At 34.3% G+C, this 27,501-nt stretch overlaps 1 protein-coding gene across 2 annotated transcripts; it reads right to left on the reverse strand.

The window, feature by feature from the left end:
• Positions 1 to 810: 810 nt before the first annotated feature.
• On the reverse strand, positions 811 to 25,818 carry LOC110452243 (cytosolic phospholipase A2-like). 2 transcript variants are annotated; one of them, XM_021500626.1, is made up of 18 exons: positions 25,736 to 25,818; positions 23,992 to 24,042; positions 21,001 to 21,046; positions 19,981 to 20,059; positions 17,422 to 17,574; positions 11,916 to 12,013; positions 11,331 to 11,365; positions 10,971 to 11,100; positions 10,183 to 10,319; positions 9,651 to 9,867; positions 9,080 to 9,194; positions 8,289 to 8,426; positions 7,923 to 8,003; positions 7,045 to 7,135; positions 5,558 to 5,667; positions 5,121 to 5,299; positions 3,962 to 4,148; positions 811 to 2,218 (listed from the first exon to the last, which is right to left on the reverse strand). In XM_021500626.1, exons 2-18 carry the CDS (start codon positions 24,027 to 24,029, stop codon positions 2,004 to 2,006), a joined length of 2,049 nt encoding a protein of 682 aa, XP_021356301.1. In that variant the 5' UTR covers positions 24,030 to 24,042; positions 25,736 to 25,818; the 3' UTR covers positions 811 to 2,003. The 2 variants fall into 2 exon arrangements, with proteins under 2 accessions (XP_021356301.1, XP_021356302.1); XM_021500627.1 differs by lacking the exon at positions 25,736 to 25,818 and adding an exon at positions 25,589 to 25,675.
• Between the last annotated feature and the right edge of the window lie 1,683 nt (positions 25,819 to 27,501).

Below are 27,501 nucleotides of genomic sequence, written 5' to 3' on the forward strand. Positions count from 1 at the left end.
CGACACTGCTGTGGCGGTCATAGCTATGCCTGAGAACCATTATACTTTCCGTATCTCAGTTTCTAAGCTTTGTGTATTATTGAAAACATTTGGCAAACACTATACAAAATATAAAAAGACGGTAAGTGAAACACGTTTGAACAACCATGTTATAAGTTGAAATACTATAATTCGATAAACTCATCATTGACAAATGAATATAACATACAAAATTTTGTTGGAGTTATTAAATAATCGTTGAAATGATGTCATATATCACGTCAGCTACATTTGGGATGAGTGTATATAGTTACAGCGCATACCTATGATAATTGTTTATTTCAAATCATGCGTAAGTATAAAGGTATATCTACGAGAAGTATGTATATGTGTAATAATACCTCTACGAGATGTATGTAAGATTTGTTAAAGGTCTTATAGTTGAAAGAACCTTATAGAGACCCTTTACAATTAGTGTTATATGCCCAACAGTTCGCATTTAGATAAGATTTTGTAAGTCTTTTTACAGCCTTTGTTTAGGCTGTCAAATTCACGTATCTCTAGAATACACGTCGAGCTTGTGTACACACCTGTGTTTAAAACTTATTTACCTATTGATCTGTTGATTCATGTGTAAAGTTAATATATTTGTGTGATGCATTGTATTCGTCAATGTACCTACTGTAAGAACAAGTTGGAAATACAGATAATGGATTGTTAAAAATGACTCGTAACGCTGTAGTAAAAATTATTATACAATATCTGGAAATGTGTTGTGAGGTAGCACTATGTTTTTGGTGACATTATCAGTAAAACTATGTTTCATTAAATGGGCATATATAACAAACATCAAAGTGATCATGTCAAATAACGTCAATGTCTGAGATGATTATACAATAACATATCTTAAGATTCTTAGTCAACAGCTCATATCGGAACTATGACAAGGGTTCCATTCAATGAGAGTTTCATAAATTCAGCTTGAACGAGTTTCTTTTATATAATATGAAATGAAAGAACTTTGAGTTTCTGTTCATCACATTACGCCTCAAAACACATGTTGTCAATGCTTATGTAAAAAAGAAATGAAAACAATATCCGCAAATTGATTACGTTACTGTAGCAGAGTATTTATTTTGACATCACCATCCATTTATTGTCTACGAAATATAAAAATGTAGGCTTTGTGTATGGTTTTTTTTTACATTATTTAACAGTTCTGGTATTGGTCTAAATTATTGTGTGGAAATGGCAATCTGTTACAACAAAATATAGCCTTCTTTGGTTTTATTCACGTGTATCATAAACAGAAATCACACGAGTTATCCTTATAAGGAAAGATTATATAACGAATTTAATATAATGAAAATAAATGAATAAATAATAATACCAGTAAATCACTGTACAATACCAAAGTGTCAAAATAACATGTTCCTTACTGAAGAGATTGATTGCTAACATATATCAGATAAATAAAACACAAACAAAACCATTCAAGAGGAACGGGCCGAGATCACGTAGACAGTCCGCACATGACTATACTATAGCTACATATATCATCTGTACAAAGTCCACCCACGTACTTATAATATACTGCTGAAAATAGACAACCCTATGTGATTGTCGTCCTAATGATATTCAAATTTCAACATCAAAGGTTTAGCATACTGTAATGATGGCTATGTGTTTAAGGGACATGTGACATCTAGATCTATACATAATGTATATAAATTTACATACCGTATAAAAGGTTACTTACGCGGGCTTACATTTTCACGATTACGACCCAAAATTAGAAAAAACAATTTTACACGGAATGTTAATTTGCGATCTAGACATGCGAAGGAACTATATACTCGTGGTGTTTTAGTACAGAGACGGGACACTCGGCATACAAAATGTAATTAAGTCAAATGGACAGGCGTTTTGCTTACTAACTTTTTTGACATCACAGTTTCACAAGTTCGTGGAGTCTAACTGATGTTTAAAGAGAGATAACCGCACTATTTCGAAGGAAACATTCCCTAAGACGGCGAAGTGGTGGGGCCCTCTCGTCGCCCAATCGCCTTTTTAATGTACTCTTTGACCATGTCCAAGCTGTGATGAACGTTGAATTCCATCAATTTTGAAATACGGAGAAATTGGTTTTCGGTAAATTCAAAGTTGATACTGTCATACGTTCCGTCATCAAAGATAGAGAAATCAGCAAACTTGCGATCTTCTTCCGTTTGTGTAGTACCTATAAAGAATGTCATATCCAGGTATAGTTTATACATATAACATAAATTTATAATTGTGATGGGACACAATTCACTGTTTCTTTAACAATTCACTGTTTCTTTAACAATTCACTGTTTCTTTAACAGTTCACTGTTTATTTAACAGTTCGCTGTTTCTTTAACAATTCACTGTTTCTTTAACAATTCATTGTTTCTTTAACAATTCACTGTTTCTTTAACAGTTCACTGTTTCTTTAACAATTCACTGTTTCTTTAACAATTCATTGTTTCTTTAACAGTTCACTGTTTATTTAACAATTCATTGTTTCTTTAACAGTTCACTGTTTCTTTAACAATTCACTGTTTCTTTAACAATTCATTGTTTCTTTAACAGTTCACTGTTTATTTAACAATTCATCGTTTCTTTAACAGTTCACTGTTTATTTAACAATTCACTGTTTCTTTAACAATTCACTGTTTCTTTAACAATTCACTGTTTATTTAACAATTCACTGTTTATTTAACAATTTACTGTTTATCATGTTTATCGGCTTTAACTCAGATTTGTTAATTTCATATTTTTAAACGAAAACGAGCTTCATTGGGCTATTTAATTTAAATGAATATTATCTTATGAGATTTAAACAAAAAGCAAGGGACAGGTTTGTTAAACTTCTCTTAACCACATATATATGCCCATTTCGAGTGATCAATATTGTTGTAGAACAGCTATCCAGGCCACATAGGATTTGTTTTCATTTTTCTTTTCCAGGTTTCTATTTTATATGCAAAATCCTGACAACTTTGCTAACATCTCAATACACAATGTTCATATTGAGGTATCGTAAAGTCAACATTTTCAAATTTTAACATCCATTATGGTAGCACATCGAGAATGAGAGTCCTTAATGGAGGACTTCAAGTCACATGGTATCGTATAAATGTCACTAACTATCCAAACGGGTAAAACTCCATACGTTACTTCGTTTATCCCTGATATTATGCTCTATCTTTCATTCTCTCAACAGTTTCGTATGTACTTATTCAGACCATCACTCTAAAGGTATACATAATTTATCCGTAATGCTTGTTATGAACGATGAGAAGGACTATGTATGAATACGCTAGAACTTGTTTCCCAGTCATCACAATGAAATGTCTTTTGTAAAATATATGGTTTAGCTCATTCACCCCTGAAGACACATTTGAAATGTTCCAATTCAAAGGTTGGAGTAGTTCATTATAAAATTTCAGGGGTGAATGGATTAAACTAAAATGGCATTAAACTATTAACCGTCATTTTTTCCTTTGTTCAGGATTTTAACCAATCAAAGGGAAGGCATTTATCAACCAATTAATGAACACTGATATGTAACAAACATCTGCACCGTTTAATGGATGGTCTGGCAGTTGATAAACCCATACTTTAGGGCAGAACAGGCATTGCTAATGTATACCGAAAATTTGGTGGTGAAGTTTAATTTTCGTCTTTTTCGCCCTCCGAAATGAGAGCGAGTTTATGCATAAAATGCGTTATAGAAGGGCGAAATAGATTTCACCCTCAAAGTGCGAAAATTGGACTATTCCTGGTATACAATATTGGTATGATGTATATTTGTCCAGGCCGTTTTGCCACTTTTTGTTTTTAGGAATTTCGAGAGAGGGAGATATGTTTAATGTAAGATATCAAACGAGTTTTCTAAAGAATGTTTTTCTTGCATATATGATGTACTATTTATGAAGTGGATTTAAGTAATACCTACCTTGTTTGTACTGATGACGGAAGTGATTATTGACGAGAACGAAGTGGAGAATGATGGGACAGTTTGGGTCAGCCTCGTCTTGGAATGCATACAACTCCTGCACCGGTTTGTCCTTGTACTGTTCAATGTTTATTGGAGGAAAGGGAACCCTGTGATCGTCAGCCCATTGTTTCGCCAGTAATAGTTGCTGTGAATAGCACCAGGAAAAAGTATAGGCAAACCGCAGAACAAGTTATAGGTCAATATTAGTTCAAGTAAAGTCAATATCACTACAAGTTAAAGGTCAATATCACTTCTGGTTACAGGTCACAATCAGTACAGGTTAAAGATCAACATCAGTACAAGTTATAGGTCAAGATCAATACAAGTTAAAGATCAACATCAGTACAAGTTATAGGTCAAGATCAATACAAGTTAAAGATCAACATCAGTACAAGTTATAGGTCAAGATCAATACAAGTTAAAGATCAACATCAGTACAAGTTATAGGTCAAGATCAATACAAGTTAAAGATCAACATCAGTACAAGTTATAGGTCAAGATCAATACAAGTTAAAGATCAACATCAGTACAAGTTATAGGTCAAGATCAATACAAGTTAAAGATCAACATCAGTACAAGTTATAGGTCAAGATCAATACAAGTTAAAGATCAACATCAGTACAAGTTATAGGTCAAGATCAATACAAGTTAAAGATCAACATCAGTACAAGTTATAGGTCAAGATCAATACAAGTTAAAGATCAACATCAGTACAAATTAAAGATCAACATCAGTGCAAGTTACAGGTCATTATTAGTACAAGTTAAAGGTCAACATCAGTACAAGTAATAGGTCAACGGCTGTACGAGTTAAAAATCAACATCAGTTAAAGTTATAGGTCAACATCAGCACAAATTAAAAATCAACATCAGTGCAAGTTATAAATCAACATCTGTACAAGTTATAGGTTAACATGAGTTCAAGTTAAATGTCTTTTACGTCATTATACAGTAGGATACTACCATCCAAATAGCTTCCATTGTCCTATAGCGGATTTGCTTTGTTTTCTTTTTCTTTTACAATATCTCATATTCAAACATCTCATAACGGTCATATATGTACACTTTGTATCGAACAAATGTTATTTGAAATAGTTTCCACCATTGAGGTAACAAACCTCAAACGGCTGGCTGTCATCCTTGCCTCTATCACTGAACTCGAAGGACAGAATGAGGTCAACCTGGCGTTCAGGCCTGAGGATGAGAGGGTAGGGCGAGTTGTACACCAGTCCTGCGTCTATAAGACACATGTGATCCTCCTTCGTAGACATCGGCTCGTCGACCGTGGTGAATACGCCTGGGACAAAAAAAGACACGTGTAGTCCTGTTCTTATTCTGTATGATTCACAGCGCTCAAACACTTGTTTAAATATTGGGAAAAATATTTTGTGCTTCTTTAATATCAAAACAAACTTAATATTAATTTGTTTGTATCATTTCACATACTCATATATATGCTCTATTTTCAAACAGCAAAACAGGAATAGATATGCATGAGAGACACGTTGATCTTTTAATTATCTTGGCATATTCTTCTAGATCTCTAAATGCTTACTGTCAGTTGGGGTATCAACTTCATCCAACTTCACCAGTGTCAGCTGACGCATGAAGTTGGGAATTTTCGCTGCACGGCCACACCGACTGTCCAGGTAGTTCATTCCAAACCTTAGATAAATAACAAGAATGCATCCTAATGTTGTTGACAAACGTATGAAATAGGATAACTTTAAATAAGTTTCATTTTGCATTTTGTTATATATCCGTATCTATGTGATATATATAGATATATATATCTAAGTGTGCCCCCCTTGCTGTGACTGTTAAATCCACTGCAGAATAGAGAGGCGACTAATAAGGGCATTCCGTTTTGAGATTTTGAGATTTTTCACATTTACCGGACCAGATTCCCACATGCACATGTTCCACGTTTTTGATATCTCGTCCCTTCTTTCTGGTGCTTATCTCTCGTTGACTCACTTTATGCGACAGTGCATCTTGCGCAAGAATATGTCCTCTACATCAGCGTTCCTTGTCCGCGATGCTCTCAGCTTAATTGCTGCATTCGGCTGTCTTTAGCCGAGGGGACTATTGGTTTTATATAATAGCTATGTTTTCAATTATTGTATATCAGTTCTTTCTTCTTGTAATATGATGTATATGTACATGTAACTGTTCTGTTTCACTGTGTCTTGATAAAGGAGCGGATCGCTCCGAAAATTTGACAACCTAAACTTGTCCACACAGTTGGAATTACTTCCCATATAACACTGGATATATATATTTCGTCCGTAAGGATCATTTTTCTGTTTTATAATATGTATGTATATATATATATGGGTCAAAGAAGTAATATAGACGGTAAAATCCCATATAACACTGGATCCTAATGGAGGTATGTCCGTAGGATACGAATTACTAAAGTATTATATGGGACAAAGAAGTAACTTTGTGAGATAGACATACTTATTTGTCAAAGTCAGTTTATAAAATAGACATACCTAATTTGTCAACGTCATTTTGGGAGCTATACTAATATATTTGTCAACGTCAGCTTGTTATATATGCTTACCTCTTTGTCAACGTCAGATTGTGAGATATATTTACCTATTATCGCAAATAGTTTGTGATAATATACTTACCTATTTAACAAAGCCACTTAATGAGATAGACACATTTTGTTTCCAAAGCAAGTTCATGAGGTATACTTACCTGTTTGTCAAAGTCAGTTTATGAGATATACTTACCTGTTTGTCAAAGTCAGTTTGTTAGCTATACTTAGCTATTTATCTCACATGGTTGATGAGATAGACCTATCATTTTTAGGATCAGTTTGTGAGATAAACTTACCTATTTGTGATCGTCAGTGTTTTGATATGTATAAAACATAATATATATTTATCAACGTATGAAGACAGTTTGTGAGATGTATATACCTAATATATATTTATCAACGTATAAAGGCAGTCTGTGAGATATACATACATAATATATATTTTTCGGCAAAGGGTAGTAAATATTTTGAAAGAAGGAATTGTGATTTACTTGTCAAGGATTCCCTTAGTGAAATCAATCCAAGAGCTAAGGTCTTCGTCCATTGTATCGGTAGTGTTCCAGTCTCCTTCAGAACCCCTACCTGTATAATCAAAGAAACAACACATTTAGCTATGAAGAAACAAGAGAATATCGAAGTGTCACCAAAGCGATAATTCGAACTGAACATCGATAAAACTTGGGCAAAAAAGAACAAAGGAAAGATTTTGTTTGGAATCCCTCAATACCTAAATATATAATACGTTATATAGGTTCATGGTTAGTCATTTGATTTAAAATTGCTTGATTAATTGATTCTTTGCAATCTTTAAACAAGTAAATGTCACACAAGGCTATATGTATTCACAGTATATTCAGACAGCATACATGATCTGTAAGTACGGATACGTTTTAAAAATGTTATTAAAAAGAATTAGAAAATTTCATTAAGAGGTTCCCTGGCCCACCTCACTGTGGTTTTTCCTATAAACGGTAACCCCTCCACTTAAGTTCCGTTCGGATATAACAGTTTTGCTTTGACACTTCTGTTGACCCAGCTAGCTCAATCGGTTAGGGAGATAATATATAACAATCTGAAGTGTAGAGTTCAAATCCTGGCCTAGTCCCACTGATTAATTTTTACACTCGGAGCACTGTTGTTGAATAAATTTTATCAATTTTATCTTTATTATTTTTCTCATAAAAATTCTGCAAGGTATGGTTTTCTTTTCAGAAATGTTTTATCAAAGCTAAAATAATACTAGAAAAAACCTTAGCTTTCAACACTTAATTTCAGTTTTTGACAGTAGTACTACGGGGATTCTTACAATGCTATTCGGCTTTCTTGAAGAACAATACCTTGATGATATTAACGTGGTAAATATACGTACTTGATGAGGAGAGTTTTTTTGACTTTGCTGCCATTTCGGAGAAGCTTTTGTGGAGAGCTGTAAACGCACTGCCACATATTCCTTTCATAGAAAAAGAAAATCAGAAAAAAGAGAAATATTTAGTATTAATTTAAAGTATATTTTCTGATTCAGTATTCAAAATTAACATATCAGGAATACGTTTTCGCAGTAGATACAAAATTGTCACTAACAATGAAAAAATCGCTGGTGTCCTCGGAATGCCACAACCGTATAGCATTAAAGCTCGAAATAACATAATCTTTATATAATCATAGACCATAAGTTTGAAAACTGTTTCAAACTGTGTAAGACGTTATTACGACAACACTGTAAATGGACACTCACCCATCAGGAAGTGGAGTGGCAACTCGTTCTTCCCAACTGTCATCCTTCCTTTATAGAACTCGCTACCAAACTCCTCAAGCTTCACTGACGTAGCATATTTAGGCATGTGGACTTCAAAAGGAGATATCTCTACCCATTCTGAAGATGACAATAAAAAGATGATAATAATAAAATACAACGCCATTCATTCAATTTTGTTTAATATTCAGCGCGTGATCTTTTTCTGTTGTGACTACATAATGATCAAAACAAATAAACAAAGCTACATTTTGTGATGATTTTCCAAGATTAAAACAGGGGCGGACAATATACGCTTGGCATATTACAGTAGGCATTTACACTGCTTTTATTAACCCAGGAATTTGTGCAACGGACAATCTTTGGTATCTGTATACGATAGAACACCTGATCGCGACCCTCCACCAACCAAAAAGCCAAACTTTGTAATAAATGGAGCACAAGGCTCGATTTTACTCCGCCTTCCAAAGATGAAAAGATGGGTTTACATTTATGGAAGGGCATGGGAGACTAACTCCAGACAACCATTGGCTTAAAAACGAAAAAATAACAAATGAACCTAAATGGCATATTAGGGAAATATATTTATCTGGACAAAATATTGTTGACGGCCTGCCAGTCAGTCATTCAACGCTATACCATACACATTCCTTCAAAAACGGGCGTAAAAGGCTATTAACTCTTTCAGGTGAGAACTAGTGTAGTCATTAACCCAATGATCCAATTTTCTTTGAAACTTCAATAGATAGTATTTAGACTATGATAATGCATACCGTGGAACTCTTTCACAGACTTGTCCAATTTGGCGTGGACACAGGCGAGTATCGGCAGTGGACAGTGTCCATCACGGACCTTATTCTGCTGGTGACTCCATTTAGTGTGCATTGTCTGTAACGATAATCGGGTGTTGGTTTAGTTTATATATAAGTTTGACGTTGTTTGTCTTTTGACATTTTAAGTACGTCAGTACTATTTAACAGGAGAAAGAGAAAATGTAACGGCCAGACCCGGATTCGAATCCGGGATTTTCCGAACTCTAGACGAACGCTTTACCAATTGAGCTACCTGATCGCCGATGATCGACCCAGTCCAGTTCCGCAACATTCACCCCTCCTTTTCCCAAGTCTTTGCCCCCGAAGACACAACTATTTACAACCAAAATTCGGGTTTTCCCTTGCTAAGCATACCCGAATGCTTGAAACAAGGGTAGGCAAGCTCGCCGACTTTGTAACAGGTGAAAGAGGTCTACAAGCATAATGATATTAATGATCTTCTAGTAATGACACCAACACTTAGATCTCACAAAAAATGTACGTAATTTAAATCATTTTAACATGGTCTTACATCAGGTATGAGTGTCTGACCGACCCAGTATCCAAACAGGTCAGTGAACGTCCACGGCTTGCCACAGTCCTTTGTGTTGTCGTAACAATTTCGGAACGTCCGCAGGCTCATGATAGTGTCCCATAATGACTTGCCCACACACTTCCGCAGGTGGTCGTCTACTACGGAGGGGTGGACATCCGGCCAGTCGGGATTGGAACACAGCGTGGACAGGTACCTGTGTATAACGCCATGTGTTGAATATTATCATATTATCAACCCACCAACCAGACTGCAAACAAATTGGTTACTGTCAAGACTAAGAAAATAAATTTGTTACGGAGGTAAAAGCGTCTTTTGATTTATTGACATCACCGCCATTTAAATTTAGGCCAAAACCAAGTCATGTCACGCACTCAAAGCGAACACCGCAGTAGTGACAAAAAAAGAAGGCTTATCAATAAACATAACACAAAACTGTTTTAATCATTTTAGAATATAAACAAAATGATCATCAAAATAGAGTTAAGAGCTGCAACTTATAGGTACTCACCAGGCGGTCCCGGAGAGTCCGACAGTATACGTCACACAGTCCAGTATTCCTGTGTCTACCAGACCCTTATAGACTCCGCTCATACCCATCATAGCGCGAAACCCGCCTCCAGACCCAAGCACTGCTATTACAGGCAGCTAGTAATCAGACACGACATCAATTATATTAAATATATGTTAAAAATTGATTAAGACATTTTAAAGCATGTTTTCTAATCATTCATGGGACATTACAGCTATCACCCTTACCGAAGTTTTTGCTTTTGACAATTAAGTTAATATATTTTGCTACTCAAGAACCTGTTGTAAGTAATATGATATTTTTATATATGTAGGTGTGTCTTGTTGAGCAATTGATCACTTTATCAGGTTATCTCATTCAATGTGACCTAATCGCTGGATATATATTTAATGTTTCGTGGGTGATTGGCAAACTTTCTTAATTGTTGTTTTGAATAGCATATATTGTCTTTGTGTGCTAACAGTTTGATATGTTTTTATCACTTGTGTTTTGTAACTGTTTCATATTTTGACTTTTTGTATTGCGCCTTGGTAAATTTTGTTTTGTATGGCGATGCTGTAGTAAAAACATGTTGATGCTGCGGTTTATTTTGTCATTGTGTCTTAATGATATCTTTTCTATCTTAATTCGTATATTTGTCTTTGTGTGCTGACGCTATTCATTAGAAAAACAAAATATTTTGTATCTTATATCGACGCTATTTTTATATTCATTATTTCATTGTCGAACCATACATTTAAACACTGATTCTCCCTTAACACACTTACTCGTTCCAAATCAGTTTTGTCGTGCCCGAATAGTTTCTGTAGTGCTCTACGTACAACTGGACATCTTGCTCTTCGGAAGTCCTCTTCCCCCTGACACAGTTCCGATCCTGAACGAAGGTTCGATGGGAACCTATTTAAATTAAGACATTTGTTAGCTGTGCTTATGCTAGGTAAATAAAACCGTCTATGTGTCGTTTATATGACGTAGTTTGTATACTAGTTTTAAAAGTATGAATAATGCCATAATATGCTTATTGTGAACTGCTTTGCTTCTGTTAACAAATGTTTCGAGGTATAGTCAGGAGTGTGATATAGGTGGCGTACAGGATGGTGCTATCGGTTATGTGTTTTTATACTTACTGTTTACAAGATATGTCAACAGATAGAGTTGCACTCTGAAAAAAAATGAATATCATTGATGAGTAAGATTTCAAATTACATCAACCATGATAAAATGCTTTGAATGACAGTAACCCAAAATTAAAATTCAAGATTAGAAAGAGGTATTGAATTTTATTTTCAGTCCCAGATGAACAAGATCTATAAAGACAGGAATAAAGGTACATTGTTTAAAAAACTTAACTCCTTGATACAGGGACACATGTACGAGGAACAGGATTTTCCAGTTATTTTAAATAAATAAAAACTATGCTCTGTCAAAAACATGGAAGAAAATGGGAAGACTAAAAGCCGATTACTGTTTTCAATGTTTACACGTAACCTTTTGACAGCGTTTAATGAATTAACGAGTAACAAGAATTAGGCTTGAGCACAGAATGCATGCTTAATGATGAGATTATTTGGAATGAATACGGACCAAAGTCTCTAGCAATGAAGAAAGGACATGATCATCCAAAACTACCTCGGAGGCGACATCAGGTGCTCGCTCGAAAAAGGAAAAAATCTGTATTATTCTTGAGATCAATGTCATTAAACAGACAATACCTGATTTAGTTGGATTTCTTTCGGCGGCTGTCGGAGTTCACAAGTATACTCTCCATGAACTCCATCAATAAGCGTGTTTTTCTCTTTGACCATGATTTCTGTGGAAAAAAGCCCCAATAGTTTGTTCAGTATTGCCTTAGTACTGTGCTACCAAACAAGTTTCCGTAAACTTATTTCATTCCAGATATATGACATAGTACTGTATCCAACATCAAGGTTACCTGATTACTTGAGGATATTTCTTACTTCGTAGGCTCTTCTTTACCCGATGGTATTTACTTTTCTTGTTGGAACTCGTGTGCGGACAATTCCGTCTTTGCGTATTGCAGTTATCTTCTCTTTGGAGCAGGTATTGATTGTTACGTCATTGGTTTGTGAGAGAAAATTACGTCGTTTTCTCAAAAAAAGATGACGTTACTCTCATAAATAAGTGACGTAACAATCAATACCTGCTCCCAAGAGAAGATAACTCTGCAATACGCAAAGACGGAATAGCAGAAGTCCAACATATGACTAACACACACTTATAGCAATAAAATATCTTCCTTATGATAGACAAACTAACAAGTTTATAAATTGCCATGTCTTACCCCTGATTGACAAACTTCCAAGTTTTTACCGAAGGTAGACGAACTAACAGTATTCAACTTTACAAGATCTAACCCCTGAGAGACAAACTGAAACCATAATGCTTTATAAGGCCGTACATATGATAGACGAACTTATAACATTATACATTAGAAAGTTTTATTAGAGGTACTCAAACTAAAAGTATTTATACTTTACAAGGTCTAAACTATGATAAATCAACTTAAAACACAATACTTTATAAGGTCTTACATAATTTGTGGTAGACAAACTAATAAAAGTATACATTAGACAATTTTACCTGTGGTAGACAAACTAATACAATTATACATTAGACTAGTTTACCCGTGGTAGACAAACTAATACAATTATACATTAGACAATTTTACCCGTGGTAGACAAACTAATACAATTATACATTAGACTACTTTACCTGTGGGAGATAAACTAATACAATTATACAGTAGACTATTTTACCTGTGGTAGACAAACTAATACAATTATACATTAGACATTTTTACCTGTGATAGACAAACTAACAACATTATACATTAGACAATTTTACCTGTGGTAGACAAACTACAGACCCGTACACGTTCGCTGTTCCACTTTCAGCGTACCGTTTGCGTAGCATTTCCGTACCGTTTGCGTAGCATTTGCGTATCACTTGCGTAGCATTTCCGTAGTACTCCCGTACCATTACCGTAGCATTTCCGTAGCACTTGCGTAGCGTTTCCGTAGCACTTCCGTATCGTTTCCGTAGCATTTGCGTCTACATCTTTCATTTAAAAAGCGTTTGGGAAACGTTCGGTCGAAAATTTTACGGAATATATATTTGTCGAAACCAATTGTAAAAAAAAAAAATCATTATCAACCGCATTACCTGAAAATTATTCCAACTATCATAATAGTCTGAAGAACCCCCCCCACAAAAATGACGGTTTACACATACATGAACGTAACAGCCCTCCTCCCATGGGCCTACTGTGTGTTCCCCACACCAGCAGCTAGGCCTTAGGGGTAATTTAAATAACAGGCATACAACTGGTCATGTGGTAATGACCTGTCCCTTGTTTAAGGTATAAACAACTTTAGTGACCGTTATAAAGGTTGTTAGGGCAACATGGCCACCCGCTGACAGATACTTTTCTTTCAATATGATATCTATATACCTGAGAATATTGGCAGTGATAATGCATTGACCATTTACCTGTGATCACATTGGATTCTGATGTGCTGTACCTGATCAAGGTCACATTCTGTGATTTCAAGGCAATTAGTCCATGACAATTAATCCAGTTCATTGTCTATCCATCACGTACAGCTGTATACAGGTAAATCAGTTCAAAGTAAAACCTACAGGTAAGATACTTTGGCTGTCCCTCGATCTGGACCCCGGGCACAATTTCATTTCACAACAGTGACTTAACCAAGGTAAACTAATATTTTACTTGGAATTCCTAATTTGATAAAAAAGGTCCCTTATTAGAATATTTAACATCTCACGTAGATGATTTGTTTTAAAACTAATCTATTTTTTTTTAAAAATAATCTATCATGAGTTCTGTTATCTGTGAGCAAGGTTGAATACTAACCCTAATACGTAACAAACTTTTCTTATCAGATTATTGAAAATGATGATATTTTTCAGTTATCATTAAAAAATCATTATGAAGATAACTTTATTGTCATCATGTGACCGAGTTCCTGAGAAAATAGAGTGTGCTTCCTTGTTGTCTATAGCAGAGACGTATATATTACAATACGTCTCTGTCTACAGTTAGTTTGTTAACGAGGTGTGGTAATTATAAAGGTGTCAAAAATCAGTCAAGCGGTTCCAGGCTAGTGTACCTATGAACTTACATGGTTCAATGAAAAAGATAATTGACCTTTTACAGCTGACCAATTAGTACTACTTAGCGCCTTTGGCAAGTTACACAGTGGACAGTATATATCAGAGGCTGGGATTAACCTGGCCTAGGGTATATTTGGGAAAATTAAATCAACGACAAGATTTATTAATTAAATAAAGAAAGGTTTATTGAATTTTTTAGAGAAGAATGTGCAGAAAAAAATAGAATATCCTCAAAAGATTTTTTTTTATAGATATATTTACGATCATTTGGTCTACAAAACTACCTGCGAAAACCGATACAAAAAGAATATCTGAAAGAAATAAAAAAAAATCTCCTCATAACTTCAAATTAGAAAAAGGGCGATATCAAAACATTGAATCGTCGAATGTGTAATTTAGATGATGTTGAAGATCATGTCGTTCTGATTTGCGAGCAATTGTTTTGAAAACTATTGTATTAAAAAGAACAAGCATGTTTAACTTGAAAGGATTATTGAGTGTGAAAAATACAAAAGAAATAACGAACTTAGGGAAATATATAAAATTTGCAAATTCGAGAAGAACCTAATTATTATAAATAGATATAGATGCACTTGTAAATGTGTTGTGAGTGTGTGTAATGTTGTGTAATGTTATTTTGTATTTTGCACAGTTAATATCAGAAATGTTGTTACTTTGTAACTGGTGAGTCGAACGACTCAAAGTAATAAAGAACTTGAACTTGATGCCACTCATCTATTGTGGCGTTGTCTATAAAAAGTCTGAAATATTGTAGCCCTTGCACTTATATGTATTGAGCACAGACAAACAAAATGTTATGTAGTTTTGCCACTCATCTATTGTGGCGTTGTCTATAAAAAGTCTGACAACGGTCAGAGACGTATACTTTAAAGCAAACATTTTCACTTGATGTTGTGTGCGGTACCAGTGTGGAACTAGAGACAAGAGATTGTGAGCATTCTCACATAAATATACATGTATATCCCCCCCAGGGAAAAATGTTATAAATGAGTGATAAATGTATCTATTAAATAAACCCCTCCCCCTACCCACACCCTTTTACTTTGCTCTACTCTACCATGACTAATTGCCCCCTGGACCCTGATCAGAAAGCTATCGCCCTTATTAGCCCACACCCTCATTGATCCACGCCTGTTTAGGTACAAACGTACATGTACAAACGGAGAAATACATATTGTAGATATATTGAAGTTTGACTGTGGTCTCAGTCCCTATGTTATCTGACATCATACCCCTATACCCTCTGCAGTACACACCCCTCAGGGTGTGCCAGACAGTCATTGTTTCTCCATCCAGGATTCAGACAGGATTTACCTGTAGAAAAGGCAGTATAGATACCTACATTTTTAAGGTCGATAAAGAAAACCTATATTCTTATTAGAAAGTTTACTTACTTTCAATATTAATTAGTCTTTTATTTGGTAAGCACGTGGAAATACTTCTGACCATAACTTATTATCATCTGTGTGTCGCGTTGATCTGTTAGCGTACGTCAGGTCTCTGTGATTGATATATAACATGTACCAATATTTGATCGACTTTTATCTTTATAAATCACGAGACATTTCTGTTTGTTTCACACTCATCCATTATGCAAACGAAATGGCAAAATTTAAAACATTCTTATGTGCCTCCTCGTAGCCTACAGTTTAATGACGTTTCTTCCTATGCATTGTGGGTATATTCGTTTCGTTTTAGCTATTTTATATGCTTCCGCTTTTTATGTAAACCCGTTCTTGTCACCACAAACGATTATTCACCGTTTGTAAGCGTCATCCGTAGCACTTCCGTACCGTTTGCGTAACACTTCCGTACCGTTTACGTAGCACTTGCGTACCATTTGCGTCCAAGGTGGAACAGCGAACGTGTACGGGTCTGTAATACAATTATACATTAGACAATATTACCTGTGGTAGACAACCTAATACAATTATTCATTAGACAATTTTACCTGTGGTAGACAACCTAATACAATTATTCATTAGACAATTTTACCTGTGTTAGACAAACTAATACAATTATACATTCGACTATTTTACCCGTGGTAGACAAACTAATACAATTATACAATAGACTATTTTACCTGTGGTAGACAAACTAATACAATTATACATTACACAATTTTACTTGTGGTAGACAAACTAACAACATTATACATGAGACAATTTTACCCGTGGTAGACAAACTAATACAATTATACATTCGACTATTTTACCCGTGGTAGACAAACTAATACAATTATACAATAGACTATTTTACCTGTGGTAGACAAACTAATACAATTATACATTCGACTATTTTACCCGTGGTAGACAACCTAATACAATTATTCATTAGACAATTTTACCTGTGGTAGACAAACTAATACAATTATACATTAGACAATTTTACCTGTGGTAGACAACCTAATACAATTATACATTAGACTATTTTACCCGTGGTAGACAAACTAATACAATTATACATTAGACTATTTTAGCCGTGGTAGACAAACTAATACAATTATACATTAGACTATTTTTACCTATGGTAGACAAACTAACAACATTATACATGAGACAATTTTACCTGTGGTAGACAAACTAACAAAATTATACATTACACAATTTTACTTGTGGTAGACAAACTAACAACATTATACATGAGACAATTTTACCCGTGGTAGACAAACTAATAACATTATACATTAGACAATTGTACTTGTGGTAGACAAACTAATAACATTTTATATTAGAAAGTTGTATCAATGTTAGACAAACTATTACAATTATATATTAGACATTTTTACCTGTGCTAGACAAACTAATAACATTATACACAAAAAGGAGAACATGTGGTAGACTAACTAATAAAATTATACATTAGACTAGTTTACCCGTGGTAGACAAACTAATACAATTATACATTAGACTATTTTACCTGTGGTAGACAAACTAATCACATAATACATTAGAAAGTTTTACTAGTGGTAGATAATGAAATTATTTATACTTCACCAGGTCTTACCTATGATAAATAAACTTATAACCAATAAAGTCTTACTTATATCTGGATTGTCTTGAGTGTCTTGAGTTAGTGTGAATGTCTTAGTCTCATTAAATACAGGATTCCTGTCGTTCCAGTGGACTTCTGTTGTGTGTAGTTTCTCCACGGTCTGTTGGCAGTGCACCTCGACATATGAATCAGGAACATCAACTGCACACACAATAACATATTTCACATACAAACATAGACATGTTAGGTCAGGATTACTTATATATTGTAGACTAATATATATCATTTTAAATTTAGAAAAATATTATAGTTTTGTCTAAGTCTTCTTGTCTGTGTTATTAGCGTTTCAAAAAATTCAATTTGAAGTTAAATTCTTAGGAAAGGGAATGCGGTCTTTTGACTCATCAGAAGTCTCGTTGATATTTTGATATTTCATTCCCTAAAAGATTGATCATACGTATTAACAAGAGTTTTGGACAACATGCTCTCTGAATACAATTTTATGGGTAAATAAGTAAAAAGTAAAAGTTGACATTCTTATTCCTGCCTAGCATTAGTAAGTACCTGAAAATTATCAAATTATATCTCCATCATTTGTATCAATTAGATTGTCTCCTTTTCATGTTTAGGCAACATCAATACAAGTTTTTTTTATTAATGGAAAATTCCTTTCTTATAACTATTAATTAAATTAAGTAAAAAAACAAACTACAAGTTATTGATTTTTTTGATTTTATGAAAATAACGATTTTTTTTAAGCAAACGAAGACAAGAGTATTTACGCAAGTTGTTTTGTTTAGAGGTTGTACAAACTGATTTATGATACTATTTCCATCATCAGAAATAGTGTGACAGCTCGTTGCGTGTAAGGACAGTTCATTATCTAATTCCGGCTTAGCGCGTACCGGAACTGTACATCAACACAGGAAGTATAATCCACTTCACCAAGAATTGTCCATCAGTCAATCACTTTCTAACTGAGGGTATATATTTTGTCGATTATCTTCTTTATTGTTACAAGACGCTTTGAAACCTTGCCAACTGTTTCTGTGCCGTGTTTAGTTACTTAGTATACTTATAATTAGTATGTAGATACAAGCAGAAACGTAGCTACACGACCAATGAGCATTTCGTTTTTCTAAGTATGTATATCTATCTTATTACGTACGTATAATGTAGCTATACCATCAACGAGTTTCTAGTGTTACAACTTATGTAGATTTAGGTTGATGTGAAGTTAAGGAGTATCTGGTTTTCCTTAGCATGTAGATACAAGCAGAAACGTAACTACGCGACCAATGAACATTTAGTTTTACTAAGTATGTATATGTATGTTATTACGTAGTTATATCATCAACGAGTTTCTAGTGTTACAAGTTATGTAGATCTAGGTTGATGTGAAGTTACAGGCTCAAGCAGTATCCGGTTTTACTTAGTATGTAGATACATTTCGATACGTAGCTTCATACGTAGCTACACGACCAATGAATATCTCGTGTAACTAAGTATGTAGAGCATGGTTTGGTTTGATTTGGTTTTATTACGTTTACCGTCCTATTAACAGCTAGGGTCATTTAAGGACATGCCTCCATGTGTGTTGTGTATGCGTGCATGTGTGTATGTGTGCAGGAGACAGGCTTTGTCGGTGTACTTGCCTCCTTATGATAGTGCGGACCTGATGCCGAATTTATAGTGCTATCTCACTGAAATACCATGCCGAAGGAACCCAGCACAGCATTCCGCCCGGCAACATTATAATGACAACGGGTGAACCAGTTGTTGTCATTACTCTAAATGCTGAACGTTAAGCAGGGAATAACAACTACCATTTTAAGGACTTTGGTATGTCTCGGCCTGGGGACAGAACCCATTCCCTTCCTCACATCGGCGAACATTCAACATTAAAGCCAGAAGCCAGCCAAGCAAGGCGCTAGGAAATAAAGGGTAGATAGAAGAAAAAAGAAAGATAAAGATCCAAAATGCTGCAATGGGTGCAGCAGATTTATTCTGGTTACTTTTGTGTCCCCAATTAGAGGGCACAGAAACAAATCCCCAATTCTGCAGGGGTTCTCCCGTGAGTCGCCTCTTACGATATACATGTATGCAGTGGGTAACAGCAGGTGTATTCTTTTCTTATTCTCCAACCTGTAGTGGTGGTAAAGCATGGAAACGTTGCTAAACGATCAATGAGTTTCGAGTACAACTAACTTTATGGTATACATTGATTTCTGGGCTGACTTGTATAAATTAGAACTAGCATAATAATATTACTTTGGTATTCATTTCCCACAAGAAAATATGATATTTCCAGTGAGATCCTAATGGCGGTCATAAAACAAGCAAATATTTCCCATCAATATGCATCTGTCGAAATCAAGTGTTGTTGTCCCTCAGAATTCGAAAAATATCACAGATGTCGTGATATTTCGAGTAAGTCGAGAAATATCGAATCATCGGCCGAATGCTAATACTACATGTGGGGGAAAAAGAATGCATCCATCAATAAAGGGATATTAAGATAGTAAAATCAAAAGTGTCATTTTGCTTTTACCTCCCTTTGAAAATCACTGTCAGAAAGTTCCTTAAAACAGCACTCCCTACACTTACGTTTGTCGTACCATCCATTGTGGAGGCCAGTCGCCTTCTTCACATTCACCTCAAAGCCCTCCATCTGTCGTAAGTTCGGCTAAATATTGTAGAAAAAGACACTCATTGAAATATTAATGGTAAGTAAGACTTATCGTTATATTTTATCCATAGATTATATAGAATTTGTATGTTGAAGCAGTCTTATTTGGTATTACATCAAAGAACATTTACCTATAGCAGCACGATATTGATAAATAACGGTGATGATTTAATTTTCTCCCATAACTCTTTGGATTAACCTGCTAGGTAATGGTAAAAATGTTTGGTTACGCACTAGTAGGTAACACCCCGGAAGTGATTTCATTGGTCAATCTTCTAATATTGACGTCAACTGCCGATACTATGCGACGTCATCCTCCCCTACGACGTCATAGTATAGAAACAGGATTATGTATCCCAAGAGAAACAATTCGATTTTTAGATATAACATCTGAAAGTTGTAGTGAAAACAGTCCCTAAAATCGTAATAGTTGATTATCATGTTTATCAAACTCTCGTTTGCTATTTTTCAGGTAAACCTCGTGTCTTTATACAATTTGAAACTTAACTATCTCACGTTATATAAACATGATGAGCAACCATCACTCGTTGGGAAACTTCTAAATGCAAGTAAATAATAAAGGAAGTAATGAATATATAACATTGAATATAACAGGAAATACTTAATATATAACAGGAACTAGTTAATAAATAGGAGTAAATGCTTAATATGAAACAGAAAATTATTAATATATACCAGTGAAAACTAAATATATATCAAGAACTAATCATTGTGTAAAAAACATAACACTGAGTACGCAATTTATAACAGAAAGAATTTATTTAATAATAACCTAAATAGCTTTTATAAAACATTCCTTGTAGTAATTAACACATGCTCAGCTAGAAGTCAAGTGAACTATCACAGTCATGTACATATATAATAACGTTATAGCTGTCTGCTTTCGTGTTCGAGTATGAATTGTGGTATATACGAACCTTGTATGTCTGAACATGCTGAGATCGGTTATCCAGTTCTTTACATCTGTAAGAATATTATGTGGTAAGTAGTATTTATCATTGTGCCACAGAGGGGTCTAGTTATAACATACAACGTCATGAATAAAAATAACTATTCGAACCTTTAGTTAATGAATTTGATCAAAACGTTGTGTTTCAAAAGAAAATACAATTTGGAATATATTCAGGCAAAACACACCAGGTATGTGTCTATGAGCTTTCAGTCAAGTCAACATCATCGCTGAAGATCAGCTAACCGGTATCATGCATCTCTTAAGCAGTGTATTTTCATTTCAAAATATTTTATTAAATCAATCAAATTTAATGGGAATTGGGTAACATGCAAAGCCTATACAAGCCCTCTCCCAGGAGGTACATCTCGAACAATAGCAATATAATGAACTATTAATATTTACATAATGATAGCAGTGTATCGTTGACGCTGGCAACTTACATACTATATGCATTGTACCAGGAAATATTTGCCGCAATTTAACTTCCGTTTCCTGACATGAGGGCGAACTTAAATCACTTTAGTATACCACACATTATATAGCATGCATAGCAAATAAAATGAAAAGGACAAGTAAACATGAATGTAATCGGTATATGCAATATTTGAAAACGTCAGGTATACATTAGTAATTTGGACAACAATACTTTGATTGATGACGATTAAATCATTTTCATTTCAAAATATTGTATTTAATCCATCAGATTTAATGGGAATTGGGCAACAGGCAAAGCCTATACAAGCCCTCTCCCTGATGGTAAATCTCAAACAATAGCAATATAATGAACTATGAATAGAATTAGATCAGTATCAATGAAGATAGGAGACACCATACGTACACGCATGTATATAATACATACATGCACAAACATGCATACACGCATGCATACATGCATGCTGAACATGCATGCATGAACACGCATGTACACACATGCCTACATACATACATACACATATACATGCATGTATACATGCATGCATGCAAACATAACGTTCAAAATCTGTTGGTTGATTCTATATATCTCTGAACACGAACACCAATAGCAGAATTGAAAATCTTCACCGAGGAAACTACTTCCTTTAGTCAGTGTATTAACATTAAACATTAAATGTTCATAAAGGTTTAGGTCCAAATTTAAGTGTGAATTTAAATTGATGTCAAGCTGTAAATGAGACAGAGATATTATCATATTTTGTCTTTGAGTCATGTATCTAGGGCAATGCAGAAAGAAGTAACTCACATCTTCATTATTACAACCACATATACAAGAGGGATTATCATTAAGATGGTATCTACAGAGATCAGAGTTCAATAATGATTATAAAATGATTAATGCAGTATGCAATCGGTCATGCGGGAGCACCCGTGAACCGACCGTGTACCAATTAACAATCAATGCCCGGGTGTATAACAAGTATCAACCCCAAAACTGTTTAAAAAATAAAATCTACGAAGAGTAATAAATAATGACCTTAACTAATGTGCGACTACAGGGCTCGTCGAACGTAATACGAACAAAACAAGAGTTCCATTACTATCTTCCAGTACTACTAAACTCTGTATTATTATAACAGTTGATGACACTGAAATTGACTTTTTACTTATCATAAACATAGGGATATATCGCATATAGAAAATACTTTTTTTCTAAAATATTCGACAATTAGGAGCAACTCCAGAACCGAAATATAGACTAAGTAGGAACACAATTCTGGTATAAGAATGAGAGGTCTAGGGTCGTTGTTCAAAAAATGATGCTGAGTTGCTACAACAGTACATTTAGAAGCAGTACGAACATTGAAAGGAAAAGTCATTGATGAAATATTTTACAAGCATCACTAGCAGAGCAGACATGCACCTATTAAATTGCATTTGTGCCAATGAAGAAGTATGTTTTGTTTTTTGTTTGTGAAAAAATCGTAATGCTATGCTAGCAGAAATATGCAGAAACGCATAGATAAACCCGTAAAAACCCCGAATTTCTTCTACAAGATATTCATCAGACTAGTCCCTATATAAATGACCTTATCCCTCCTCATGCAGAATTTTGTTTTAAATCCAAGAACTGCAAGCATCTTTACCATTCCATTGAATAGACTTAACATCTAGTTCTGTTCCCCTTCACTATAAGACTTTAGAATATGCTTGATACAAAAAAACATCCATCACCAATGATTTCTATGACAGTTTTCCTAAGGAATGTCCTGTTTCTAAATACCGATATACTATAACAGTGTATCCCGTGAACCAAACACCCTTCTGACAAGACATATTCATGATTTATTAAGGGCATGTCGTCGGCAACTCTAAGATGACATTGTGGAGAATCAAGTACATTCGAACGAACAACAGTTTGTGATGGAATCAAATCGTTTCTCCTAGGTTCACTTCACTCTGACTTTCTTTTTCTTCAATGACCAATTTAGAGACGTATATCTTTATAGCAGTTTCCTTATTTATCTTTACAACTGTAATGATCATATTTTAGTGAAGCGCACCTCAATAAGTATGTAACCTTTTGGCCAATACCGTTGCAATGTATGGCAATAAAATAAAATATATTTAAACTAAAGAATTTAACTTAATTTTATCAATGGTGTTGTTTTGCACTGACACCATATGCATTTTGTAACGTTTTATTCCGTACTTGCGTATTGCATAGTTATCTTCTCTTGTGAGCAGGTATTGATTGTTACGGCATTGGTTTGAGTGAGAAAATTACGCCGTTTTCTCAAAAACTGATGACGTTACTCTCACAAACAAATGACGTAACAATCAATACCTGCTCACAAGAGCAGATAACTCTGCAATACGCAAAGACGGAATTGACCCGTAAGCCACTTCATATTCATAATTATATATATATAAATACGTTACGCTATAATTTCTTCAGAAATACATATGGCAGTGGTGGTAAGGCATGTTTATATATATATACATATATTGTCATACTTACTTGTGTTTTTCATGATTCTTGCCCGTCATGTCAGCCATTCTTCAATGATCACTAGATATACGAAGAAAGAAAGCACCTATTCAAAACTTTTGTTTGTAGATGAAGAAAACAAACATAGTAAACATCTTATTGTACCCTATAGTCATTTCGTACATTCATGATCCACTTTAAGTCCAAAGAACGGAAAATCCTGGGATAAACTATTCCGCAACACAGGGAAAACAAAAAAGTGTATATAAAGTATTTTATAACGGAAGAATTAAAGCTAATTTACCGTACAATAATGTTACAAATTTAGCTTTTTTCGCTTCTACAATATCATTACACTTTAACTAGTTTTTCATGTGCATCATGCCAATATAAATTCCAGCTACAATGTTACAGACAACTTCGGGGATTGATGATAGTTCAGCCGGTAGAGTCCACAACCAGGTGAAATTATAACGTAACGTACTTATATTAAAATTGTTATTTTTTACCAAAACCATTCCTTTTTTCTTTAATATAACACATTGATATTTAGCATAGAAATATAATATATATGGTGCTAACTTTTATAAAAATAAATATCCTAAACTGCATTGAAATAATATATAGATAAATAAACGATAACATAGAACTTTGCTTTTTACTAGACTTAGGTGTTAGCTCAAAGAAAAATATCGTTTCTTAAATCTTTTATGAAATCTGAAGGAATGCAGTTTTGATCTATTCGTTTATATTTATTTTGAATTTGTGCTGAATTCAAAAATATTTTTTATGTGAAAAACTAACTTACAGTAACTAAAACCCGATCTGATATATGTTTTCTCTCGTGTGTTTTGGGCCAGATCATACACTACGTCGTTGTTATACCCACGTAGTTTAAATTTGATTGGGAATAGAACTGTTATACTTCTGTGAAATGACAATAAAAATAGCAAACTTTAACTTTATTTTATACGCTGAGCGGAATTCTATTGATTGTACACCTGATATTACCACAATGCCCAGAGCGTCCTTTACCGACATTTAAATCCTTCTATCAAAAGTACCCTTTTTACAAGTTAGGTACTGTCTGAGACTGTGCAGTCGATACAAGTGACCTATGGTTTTGTTATTGTTAATTTTAATAAAATTATTGTCATGTTCTGAATATATATATGTATTGCCTAAACATATCAAATAACAATTACATAAAATATATGTACAACTTCATTTTAAACATGAATATCTTCAATAAACATAATTAAACTTCATCAAATATAACGTCCACTTCATTAGATATATTTAACTTTATGAAATGCATTAGTAAGCATAAAAATATAAATAACTTTATCAAATGAATGCAATTAAACCAAAAAGCAAAGTTTTTTTGTTTTTTTTAAATCAGACAAAAATATTAACTTCAATTTTTTGAAGTTAGAAACCACATAGAGATATATAATTGAATACCTTTAATTAAGAGAAACTCAAATATTGAAATTTTGAATTTAAAAAAAAGTCAAAAAACATCTTTTTCATAAATAATAACATCCGTTAACGATATTATTGTTTGCACAGACATCAGCAGCAATGCTATCATATATCCAAAGTGGAGTGAAGGATGTGTACCTACCGCCTCTAGTGGTGTCACGCTACGACTGTATCTACGTCCGTATGTAAGCTAAAAACATGCCAATCCCATTCACCCTTCCCTGGTGGATTTCTACTGAACAGGGCACATTTCACTTAAGTTTTCTAAATATATTTCAGCTGTACTTACCCATGGTTGACGTCATAAATAGGTCATTATAGTTTCTCTTAGTATCTCTCCCCCTACCTCATAATAATATACAGTGATGTAAGATATACGGAAGTAATTAACCCAAGCGGGTCCTCGTTGTCCAATAACGTTTCAGTCGTCTACTGTCTATTTGTGATCGCATAGCAACTTGTTTTTTTCACACTAAAGCAAGCCGATTCAATGTTTATCATGGCACCAATGTCGATCCAGTGTTCCGTTAAATTGGTGTATTGAATATATGATATATATATTAAATGAGCCATCGTATTAAGTATATGATATATCTTTTATAGTATTCAATATATGTCATTTGATTTCTATATATCATATATATAGATATTTTCTGCATAATTTTATGAAATACAGAATCGACATAGCTCTATGAATGTTTTATTAGGTTGACTTGTCATACCATATTTCTGTAATAAAGTGGAATTATAGTTACATGAAAACATTGTTATGGAAAAACAAAACAAACCAAAAAAAGCAAAATTATATATATGTTTGAATTCATTTACATGTCTATTAAACTTAATGACTTAGTGAGAAAATCAACTAAATAATATTATTTGGATTAGCGCCCTATCTAGCTAGAATAAAGCGCTTTATAGTACATAGATATACAATGTATACAGTCATTACAATTAGCATATACATTAATCAATACAATTTTGAGAAATTCGCACAGGCGCTAACTTCTAGTCCTTTGCCACCTGGCTAATATCTCCCTATGTGTGTATTGTGTTATGTTTGTAGTGGTACTGTTTTTCGACTTGTTCTCTGTGACCTTGTTTAGGACTCTTAGTTTAAGAATCTTCCAAGATAACCCTCCTCATTGTAATTTAAGCAGTACTTCAGTTATGGGCGGATTGGTTACAGTAACACTCCGGCCTTCCACGCAGGAGGTCGGGATTCGATCCCAGAAGTCGTCGTACGCATGGAGTATTCAGAAAAAGTGTTTTTCTCCTGCCCACATAACTCCAACAACCCAGTTGGAGTATAAATTGGTCTGGGGTGGATATTGCGGTATCTGTGCAGTAGCATTCAAGTGAGGTGACACTATAAATGATACCGTTGGAAGCACGGTCCCACTACAAACAGAACACAACACAATACATCTCCAGCACACACACAGGCATACACACATAGGGAGATATTAGCCAGGTGGCATAGGACTAGTAGTTAGCGCCTGATAAGGCAGCTCCTGCGAATTCCTCAATATTGTATTGATTAATATATATATGCTAATTGTATTGACTGTATAAAATTGTATATCTATGTACTGTAAAGCGCTTTAGAGTGGCTTAGGTTAGCTAGATAGGGCGCTATATCAAATGTTGTATATTTATTTAGTTTATTTAAATAGATTCATGGTAGAAAAAAAATAGTATACATTGAATCATGGGGAAAACATTAAAAGGAATCATTAAACAAAAGATTTAAAGTGGCATCATTGAAGGCGAATGAGGTGAAGGAATTCACGGTAGACAAAACAGATAACATATATTTATCATGGACAAAGAGATTAAATGGAAAAATGGTAGACAAAGAAAGTAAAATGGACTCATGGAAGAAAAAAAAAAGTAAAATGGACTCTGGCAAACAAAGGAAGTAAAATTGCCCCATGGCAGACATGGAAAGTAAAATGGACTCATGGCAGACACGGAAAGTAAAATGGACTCATGGCAGACACGGAAAGTAAAAAGGATTCATGGCAGACACGGAAAGTAAAATGAACTCATGGT

This window comes from Mizuhopecten yessoensis, unplaced genomic scaffold (genome assembly GCF_002113885.1).
Source record: "Mizuhopecten yessoensis strain PY_sf001 unplaced genomic scaffold, ASM211388v2 scaffold6505, whole genome shotgun sequence".
Taxonomy (NCBI): Eukaryota; Metazoa; Mollusca; class Bivalvia; order Pectinida; family Pectinidae; genus Mizuhopecten; species Mizuhopecten yessoensis.